Below are 9381 nucleotides of genomic sequence, written 5' to 3'. Positions count from 1 at the left end.
CCGCCATATTGGGGAGGTCGGGCCGGGAATGGGAGGAGAAGGCGCCCGGAGAGCTGGGGCGGGACTGGGGACAAGGGGTGGAGGGACAGGACGGGGGAAAGGGCTTGTCGCTGCCACAGGGCAGGGGCAGATGCGATATTGGCAAGCAGTCCTCCTCATTTGAGAGTGATGAGGCCCTGGCACTTGCCCAGAGCAGCTGTGGCTGCCCCTGGATTCCTGGAAGTGTCCAAGGCCAAGTTGGATGGGGGTTGGAGCAACCTGGGCTAGCGGAAGATGTCCCTGCCCATGCTGAGGGATAGAGTTGGATAGTCCTTAATGTCTCTTCCAACTCAAACCCTTGCATGATTGGGATTGCCCACTTGCCCTCTGGAGGGGGCCATGGCCACACCTGTGCAGCAGGTAAAGCCTTTGAGCACTGGCAGAGCCTCACGCACGCAAAAGTGGTTTGGTTTTCTTAAAACAATTTATTATTTCATTTTTATATAAAAACCATGCAATCAACACTTGTCCACCGCTGGTTTCCCAGCTGGCATCAGACCCTTTTCCCATGATAAAAAGTACAAACCATGATGACAGCTAAACACAGAGGTCAGGATTTGGGGAAAGCCCTTTGATTTTGGAAAGCACCTTTCAATGACTGCACGCTAATTACATCTAGCATGACACGTGAGGAAATCAAACCATAATCTGGGATACGGAAAAATAGAAATCTGCCTGTACATAGTGTAGTAAATACAAGTCCCTGTAATGGTGCATCTTTGGTTTGTATTGATTCAGTGCCCCATCGCACTTCTCCATCACCAGGTTCACAATCTGAATCTGTGTGGGGCTGGAAGCACGAGGTATTTTGGAGAGTGCCAGAGAGCCTTTTTCCCCCCATTGAAAAGGGAAGAAGGACCTAATCCTTCCCTCCACAGCTGGGAGCACCTCAGTTCCAGGATGGGGAATGGACTAAACTGTTCCAGGCCCTGGAGCGAAGGGGGCCAGGAAACACCCAGACTACCCCAAAACCCCCCCATCCCCAGCAAGCCTGAGCTTTTCTCAGTGAGGGAGACGTGGGCACAGGTAGGAGGTGTTGGAAGGGGTTTGGCCACCCCATCGAGTGACCACCGCGAGTCCAGAGGGATGAAATGAGGTGGCAGCAGCGGGCTGGGGGTCCCTAATCGTCCTCCTCACCGCCGCCATAGAGCTCGGCCAGCTTGCGGAAGCGGCCGCCCCAGTCGTTGAGGTAGTCGTAGTCCTGGTCGCCGTCGGAGGCGGAGGAGTTGAGGGAGCTGAGCGAGGTGGCCTCTGAGCCGCTGCCCTCGTAGTCAAACACCAGCAGCGAGTCGTAGGGGGGGGCCGTGGGGTCCGTGTCGGCCGCCTTCAGGTTCTGGGGGAACAGAGGGGTCAGTGCCTGTGTCCCCTGCGCTGGTGTGGCAGGGACGTGTCACCTGCTGGGTCGGGACTCACCTCGTCGATGAAGTTTCCGATCTCGTCGGGGTTGGCGGGGCGGGGCCGGTACTGGGGGGCCGCCATGAGTGGAGGGGCCACGTCATTGCGGATCACCTCAGGCCGGGCGTCCAGCCCCCGGTGCAGCTGGCTCAGGTCATAGTCCTGGGGGGACAGGAGGAGTCAAGGCTTGAGGGACAACCGTGGGCACTGCCACCACCACTTGTGGTACCAGCAGGCAGAGATATCCCACCTGGTCCTCTTCTCCACCGCCCTCCTCATCATAGTGGTACACATTGTCCCTCATGTCATCCTCAGGTGGGAGCAGTGGTTCCTTCACCACCTTCCTCCTCCTTACGAAAAGCAGCAGCAGCAGCAGGAGGACTGCAGGCACAGGGATGGGGTGTCAGGGCAGCAGGGAGAGGGTGACACGCACTCTGTCCCTCCCAGCCTCGTCCCTGGGTACTCACTGAGCAGTGCCAGGATGCCCCCCAGGATGCCCAGGATGGCAGGCACGCCCATGCCACCAGAGATGTACGCTCGCCGCTCACAGTTCTTGGCCGGCCCCTCACAGCTGCAGACCTGGGCTCGCACCGGCGTGATCTGCTCCTTGTTCTGATTATCCAGCAGCTTCAGGAAGATACTGTACTCGCCCGGCTCCAGCTCCTTCTTCATCCTCAGCACCACATGGTCTTGGTGAACCACAGAATCATTTGGGTTGAAGATGTTCTCCAAGATTATTGAGTCCAGCCATCCCCCAGCACTTCCAAGGCCAACACTGACCCACTTCCCCAAGTGCCACATTCACACAGCTCTTAAATCCCCCCCAGGGATGGGCGCTCCACCACTGTCATGGGCAGCCTGTTCCAATGCCTGACCACCCTTTCCATGAATGAATTTTGCCCAATATCCAACCTAAATCTCTTCTGGCACAATTCAAGGTTCTTTCCCCTTGTCCTGTCCCTTAGGAGCAGATCCTGACCCTCACCTGGCTGGACCCTCCTGCCAGGCAGTTGTGGAGAGCAAGAAGGTCCCTCCTGAAGCTCCCCAGCTCCCTCAGCCACTCCTGGTGCTCCAACCCCTTTTCCAGCTCTGGTTTGGGAACACTCTTGGCACTGGCACAGGAATTTACCCCGTGGCAGGTCCCCAGCCTAGTACTCACTGCAGGGCCCAGCACCAGAGCAGGTGGCACCCACCTGGATTCTCCACATGGACAGTCCAGTTGCTGCTGGAGCCATGCATCAACTCTGCCTTGAAGGGGTGGGTGTTGGGGGGCAGGTCCTTGTCGATGATCTTCAGCCTCTGCACCTCAGGCTGCCGGCTGCAGATGTCGAAGCTCCGGGGCTCTGGCACGGGCCCGTTGTCGTTCACATCCTGAAGCAGGAGGAGCAGCGTCCCCGTGCCGGTGGCATGATGTGGTGACCCTGTGGGACTGAGGGTCAGCAAGGCACCCAGGGAGAGGCCTGGACCCCATGGGGGGGACGTGGAGGTGGGCATGGGGGCAGCAGTTGGCCACCCTCACCGTTATCCACAGCCAGGATGATGGCCTTGTAGGTGCTGTTGAAGGCATGCGCCGACTCCCGGTCCAGTGGCTGGGCTGCCGTGACGATGCCGTTCTCAGCGTCAATGGCCAACCACCCCGCAGGGTCGCTGCCCATGCGATACCTGGGGGCAGCCAGGGGTCAACAGGGGGAGAGGAAGGGGCACACAGTGCAGCGCAGCCCCTCAGACACCCCAGCAAAGCCCCCACCACCGTCACCCTCCACTCACGTTATTTTCTGGCTCTGGTCCTTGTCAGGGTCCTGGGCTGTGTAGGAGGTGACCTGGTATCCCACTGGCACATCCTCCATCACCTCTACCTGCTTGACTGGGGGTATGAAGATGGGGGCTTCATTGACGTCCCTGACCAGCACCAGGACAGTGGCTGTGGCAGGATTCAGGCTCACGGTGAAGGGGGCCTCGTTCTCCACTGACACCACGAGCGTGTACCGCTTCTGGGTCTCATAATCCAGGCCCTGCGGGTGGGAGAGAAGCCAGGTAGTGCCAGCAGGGAGTCAGCTGGTGCTGAGGCAGCCATGCAGCAGCGGGACCCACCTTGGCAGTTTTCAGGAGCCCATCGTTAGTTTTGGGGTCAGTGGTGATCTGGAATTCACCCTGTGGGTCTCCGCTCCGGATGTGGTAGACGGCGTGCCAGGCTGGGGAGCCTGGCAGGTCCTGGTCTGTCACATGCAGCCGGGCCACCAGCACCCCCACCTCGTTCTCATCCACTGAGTCCTCATACTGCAGGATGGGACAGGGACAGTCACCTGTGTGGCCCCAGGCACCCCAGGTGGGAGCTTGTGCCACGATGCCCAGGAAGGGCAGTGGCCGGGGCTGGGTGGTACCATGGTGGGGTTGAAGACAGGAGGGTTGTCATTGGCATCAGTGACTTCAATGATGGCGGTGGCAGTGCTCATCAGGCCCATGCCCTCCTGGTCTGTAGCCTGGATGATCAGCGTGTAGTTGGGAGTGGTCTGCAGGGCAAAATCACCCCAGTTAGGGCTGGGGTGGGGACTGGGGTGTTCCCCTCCTCCAGGCATCACCTGCCTGCTCCTCCAGCCTCTCTGTTCCCTGCTTGCACAGAGGCAGGTGATGTCTCAGATGCCCACCCAAGGGGCTGGCACTGCACCCACTCCAGGGCTCAGCAAAGCTGGGGGTCCCTGGAGTGTCCCCAGCACAGCTCCTGGTGGGCTTGAGGCTGCAGACGCCCCTACAGCCAGGGACAGTGACCCAGGGATGGCACGTCCCAAAACCAGAGGGGCCCTAGGGCTCTAGTATCCCTTTCTCCCTGTGGCACATCCCACTGTGGAGTAGCTGTGGGCCACTGTGGTTCCCCGGGGCCATGGCAAGGTGCCCACCTCCCGGTCCAGTCCTGTGCCAATGACACTGATGATGCCCTTCTCGGCATTGATGGTGAACATCTGCTGTGCACCCTTGGGCTCCTCACTGACGATGGAGTAGGCGATGATGCCATTGTTCACATTGATTGCATCATCTGCGTCCGTAGCACTCACGGTCATCACAGATGTGCCTGGACACAGGGACAAGCCAGGGAGATTTTAATGATGGGACAGAATCCACCAGACAGCCCAGCCCACTCAAGGCTCTGCATGGTCCTGGCTCAGAGCCTCCCACGTACCCGGCTTAGCGTTCTCCTCAATGGAGCCGACAAAGACTGCCTGGGTGAAGATGGGCCGGTTGTCATTCTGATCAGTGACAGTGATGATGATCTCCATGGGGTCCTCCACGGGCTGCCCGTTGGCTGACACGGCATGGGAGTAGAGCTGCAAGAGCACAGTCAGTGTCTGTGCAGTCCCCAGGACCGTCCCTGTCCTGACACAGGCACCCCCCCTCACTCACCACATATTTATCCTTCTCCTCACGGTCCAGGGGTTTTGTCACCTTCAGCCACCCCGTCTCCCGCTCAATGATGAAGACACCCACAGGGATGGTGTCTGCTCCCTGCCCCGTGATGCTGTAGAAAACCTTGGTCTCCTTGTCCTTGTTGGATTTGATCTGGCAGCGAGGCAGGAAGAAGCAGGTGGAGACATGTCCCAGCACTCTGGGGACCACGCTGGACCCTGCCTGTCCCCTGTGGAGACACGTACCTGCACCAGGTTCTTGGGGAAGGGCCCCCGCTCATTCTCAGGGCAGTTGATGGGGGGGATGACCCAGTCCCTCTTCTGCCGCCGGAGGCCGTGTCCATGCTCCGGGAGGATCAGCACGTCGGGTACTGCGTCCTGTTGGGACAGTGGCTCTGCTCAGTGCCAGCACCCTGCCAAGCCCTCTGCACCAGGGACAGTGGCTGCTGTGACCCCAGGGAGTGGGTCTGTGCTTTACCTGCTGCATGCGCTTGTCGTGTCGGCGCCGGTGCTGCTGGCGGCGGCGCAGGGTCACCCTGGCGAAATGCTTCTTGCCCATGTTGTCCCAGGCGTGCACAGTAAAGGTGATCTCCCGCTGCTGGAGCTGCAGGGGCCGGGTGGCAGAGACGGTGCCATCCCTGCTCACCTTGAAGCGCCTGTCATCCGGGAGGATGGCGGAACGGTGCAGCTCGCCACAGTCCTCAAAGCTCACTGGGGACAGGAGACTGAGTGGCAGAGGGCTCTGGGGACATGGGCACACACAGCACAGCCATGCCCCAGCAGCCTGGGGTGTGGGGTCACAGCAGTGGTGGGGATGCTCCACACACAGTGACACATGCCCTGCAAGGATTCCATCCTGGGTACAACACACGGTGCATCCCTGCCCTGGCTTTAGTCCAGGATGGGACATGGCAGGACCTACTGTGCCACAGGATCCCTGCCAGACAGTGACAATGGGGCAAGTGGAACCTGGCACAGCATGTCCCTGTCCCCAGCACCATGTATGGCATGGCACCTGGCACGGCACATCCCCATATGGGCGTATCCCTGAGGCACAGCGTGTCCCCAAGCGTGGCATGTCACCACCACAGCACCCATGCTGCTCTAGTTGCTTTTCCAATAAAAACAAGTGCAGCAGTCACTCACCTGCACTGGCAACCAGTGCCCTGGCAGCCAGGCCCCCCAACCTGCCCAGGTACCTCTGAGACCCCCAACCCCAGGGACAGCGGGCAGGCGGGGTCCCGATGTCACTAGCTTGGCACCCGGCTGGGTGCAGTAGAGCTGGGCCGCCACGAGGCAGCGGTCAGCCGGCATCACATGAGCCGGGCCGCGCTCCCGAACAAACACCCTTTGTCTGGGAAGAGAGCTGTTGGAGCCAGCGCTGCCACCACCGCCCCGGCGTGACCCTGGCCCCGGCAAGGGGACGTGCCGGGGTGGGCGGGAGGCAGCGCGGCACAACCGAACGGAACGGGGCCCGTGCGGTTACGTCAGCCCACGAGCAGCCCAGGAATCCGGGGTGGCTGCGGGATGGAGGGGGGAGCAATCGCTGCCCCCCTGCCCACCACGGTGCCCCCGACCCGGCCCAGGAGGACCCGCCGGCGCGATGCCAGCCCGGCTCAGCCCCACGGCGGGACCCCCGGCCAGGGCTGGGGGAGCCGGTGGGGCCGGCTGGGCGGGAACGTGCCGGGGCAGGCGGGGAAGGAGAGGCAGCCGCAGGCAAAGCCGCAGTGCTGGGCCCTGGCCCTGGCCCTGGCATGGGGCCGGGTGGGTGCAGTGAGGGGCGGCACGAGGCCCCCAGCCCCACAATGGGTGCAATGAGTGCTCCGTGCTCAGCCCGAACTGGGTTCAAGGAGGGCGCTCAGAACCCGCTCCCTCCTTCCCGCTCTCTCTGCTTCCAACTCCCCCCCTTCCCACCTGGCCATGCACAACCTGTTTTTCCAGCTTGGCTGAAGGAGGGCTGGCCCCAGCCCTCCTCTCCCCGGGGCTGGGAGCTGGGGGCCCTTTCCTGGGAATGATGGGGGTGGGAGAAAAGGAGAGCTCAGGGAGTCCTACAGGGGGATCCCCCCACTTCAATGCCCCCCCACCACCTACGGGGCACTGGGACAACCAGACTGGTACAACCAGGCTGCCAAACAGGGTGTAGGACTGAGATCCAGGGCAGCCTCCCAAAGTCACCTCATGTCCTGTGAGGTCTCAATGGGGCTGGGCACAGGCAGAGCAGGCTGTCACCGTGCCTGCAGTGCGACCACGCCGTGTGCAGCACACACGCGGCTGTGCCAGGGCAGGGAGCTCACCCTGGGGTGAAGGTGCTGCGGGTGACACATCCCACTGACGTCACCCCAGTTTCGCTGTGACTTCAGACTCTCGAGGTTTCTCCACCCAGGAGTGACGGGGTCTGTCCCAGCCCCCACCACATCCCACCACCCCAGAGCCCCCCGACCCACGGAGCAGAGCCCCGGTGACGCCGCAGCCCCCATGCAGGTGTTGCTGTTCGCCGCCCCGGCGCCGCGCGGGGCCTGTCTGGGCCTGTTGGAGGGAAAACACCACGCTCAACTCATCAAGCTAATTACAGGCCGGCTTGTGAGCCTGGCCACAAGCTTTGGGGTGCTCTGTGGCCCAACGTGGCCTGGCACCCACCAGGCTCAGCCACCCCATGGCTAGCATTGCTGTGGCACAGCTATGAATCATCAGAAGGTGCCACACAGGCCTCAAGGGCAGATGGTCCTTCCTTCCTCCCTCCCACGCCCTGACTGTGCCCGCAACCCAAAACTGAAAGTGCTGGTGTCAGGACAGAGGAATTCCAGCAGGTCTCGGTGCTGCAGGGAAGTCACAGGGCTGCCATCACCCTGGTATCAGGCCCAGCCCTGATGGACATCAGCTTCCGCACGTTAATGATCAACCACAAGGCAAACAAACACAATTCCTGGGGTTGGGGCAGGGTCCGATTCCTGGCTCTCCCAAGCGAAGCCGTTAGGGAGCTGAGGATGTTTGGGAGCCGTTGGTGCAGCACTGGGTGCTCGGTACCCCTCGGTTCTGTGCCCACCCAGCCACCCACACTGCTGTGCCAGCACCACTATCAGCCATGAACTGGTGACAGCTACTGCACACTGCCCCAGAGCCCACAGAGTCCTTTTTGGGGGCCCCAGAGTGGCAGCAGGTCCCCAGTGCCCCCTTGCCACACCAGAACAGGGCTTTCGTGCCAGCACAGTGGGACACCAACGTCCCCAAAAGACCAGGAGCCCATTTGGGTGTCCGTCCCCATGCCAAGAGCTGCCCTGGGTGCCTACACTGTGGATCCAAAGGGGGGCTCACCCTGGTGAGCCCAGGGTGCCAGGCGAGGCACAGGGCAGGGCAGGCGCCTGCGCGCCCCACACCCCAACCTGCCGGCCCCGACAGGCCTGCGGTGCCTGAGTCAGCGCCGCCCGCGCCGGCGCACCCCGGGGAGCGGCTCCGCTGCCCCCGCGCCGTCCCCCGCGCCAGGACCAGACTGCTGCTTGTGCTGGGACCACCAGCGCCCTCAGTGTGCCCCGCCGCTGCGCGTGGACGCACCAGGCTCTGTCCCCCGTGCCACCTGCCACCACAGCAAGCCTGTCCCCACTGTCATGGCACTGTCCCCACCGCCATAGCGCCATCCCCATGGCACCATCCCCACTGCCACAGCACTGTCCCCACGGCCCCATCCCCGTGGCCACGACAGCACCACTCGGGCACGGAGCCACAGCTTTATGCCCCTCATTGCCCACTCTGGTCCCACACACCCCCCTGTACCCATAGTCCCATCCCTGTCCTCACAGCCACCCTGTCCTCCATACCCAGTTGTCCCCATGTCCTTACCTCGTCCCAGAGCCTGTCCCGCCTCCACGCTGTCCCGCGGCACCCTCAGAGCAAAGGTCCTGGCGGTGAAGCCGCGCCGGCACGACGCTGCCCGCTGCCCGTACTGCCCGGAGAGAGACGTTAGCACCCGGCAGGGTCCCGAGCAAGGTCCCGCTGCCCCGGGCAGGGTCTGGGCAGGGTCTCGGCGGGGTCCCAGGCAGGGTCCTGCCACCCCATTCCGTGGCTCACCTGGAGCAGGAGTAAGAGGAGACAGAGCGGGACCAAGCAACCCGCCCGCCGCCCCATAGCCGGTGCCGGTTGGTGCCGGAGGGATCGGGCGCTGCCGCCGCGGAGTCGCAGGTGCGTCCGGTCCCCTCCCTTTCCCTCCCTGCAGGTGTCGACCCCGCCGAGAACCGCCCCGTCCCGCCCCGACGGGAGGCGGTCCCGTCCCGCCCGCTCCCGGAACCCCGGTATTCCCGGTACCCTTGGCTCCCGGTATACCGGAACCCCCCACGGTACTGGTGTGGATCTTCTTCCACGGTCCCTGGTCCCCTTGTACCCCCGTTACCCCTTCAGCCCCTAGTACCCCACCAGCCCCCTCAATACCCCCGGTGCTCTGCCCGTCCCGGGTACCCCGGGCTCCTCCTGTCCAGGGCAATGGGAGCAGGGGGTGTTGGTGGGTGACAGGAGGCAAGAGTACCCCAGGGTGTCCCCATGCCATGGCCCCACAGATCCC

At 62.6% G+C, this 9381-nt stretch overlaps 1 protein-coding gene across 1 annotated transcript; it reads right to left on the bottom strand.

Moving 5' to 3' along the window:
• Positions 1 to 444: 444 nt before the first annotated feature.
• Positions 445 to 9014, bottom strand: LOC136296020 (cadherin-1-like). Its single transcript, XM_066194810.1, has 16 exons — positions 8895 to 9014; positions 8667 to 8769; positions 5311 to 5543; positions 5079 to 5210; positions 4831 to 4986; positions 4610 to 4754; positions 4329 to 4501; positions 3816 to 3944; positions 3526 to 3711; positions 3202 to 3446; positions 2954 to 3096; positions 2628 to 2855; positions 1902 to 2123; positions 1685 to 1815; positions 1453 to 1596; positions 445 to 1372 (listed from the first exon to the last, which is right to left on the bottom strand). Exons 1-16 carry the CDS (start codon positions 8949 to 8951, stop codon positions 1160 to 1162), a joined length of 2640 nt encoding a protein of 879 aa, XP_066050907.1. The 5' UTR covers positions 8952 to 9014; the 3' UTR covers positions 445 to 1159.
• Between the last annotated feature and the right edge of the window lie 367 nt (positions 9015 to 9381).

Source organism: Chamaea fasciata, unplaced genomic scaffold (genome assembly GCF_029207755.1).
Source record: "Chamaea fasciata isolate MVZ Bird 193981 ecotype frontalis unplaced genomic scaffold, bChaFas1.0.hap1 SCAF_12, whole genome shotgun sequence".
In the NCBI taxonomy this organism is placed as follows: domain Eukaryota; kingdom Metazoa; phylum Chordata; class Aves; order Passeriformes; family Sylviidae; genus Chamaea; species Chamaea fasciata.
This window is presented reverse-complemented; position numbering and strand designations above follow the sequence as displayed.

Bases quoted from the DNA above. Each gene is read 5' to 3' on its own strand.
- LOC136296020 (XM_066194810.1), bottom strand. From the start codon at position 8,951: ATGGGGCGGCGGGCGGGTTGCTTGGTCCCGCTCTGTCTCCTCTTACTC. The intron at 4,755-4,830 runs GTGAGTGAGGGG...GTGCTCTTGCAG, and splicing joins AGGAGAAGGATAAATATGTG to CTCTACTCCCATGCCGTGTC. The intron at 2,856-2,953 runs GTGAGGGTGGCC...TCAGTCCCACAG, and splicing joins CATCCTGGCTGTGGATAACG to GGTCACCACATCATGCCACC.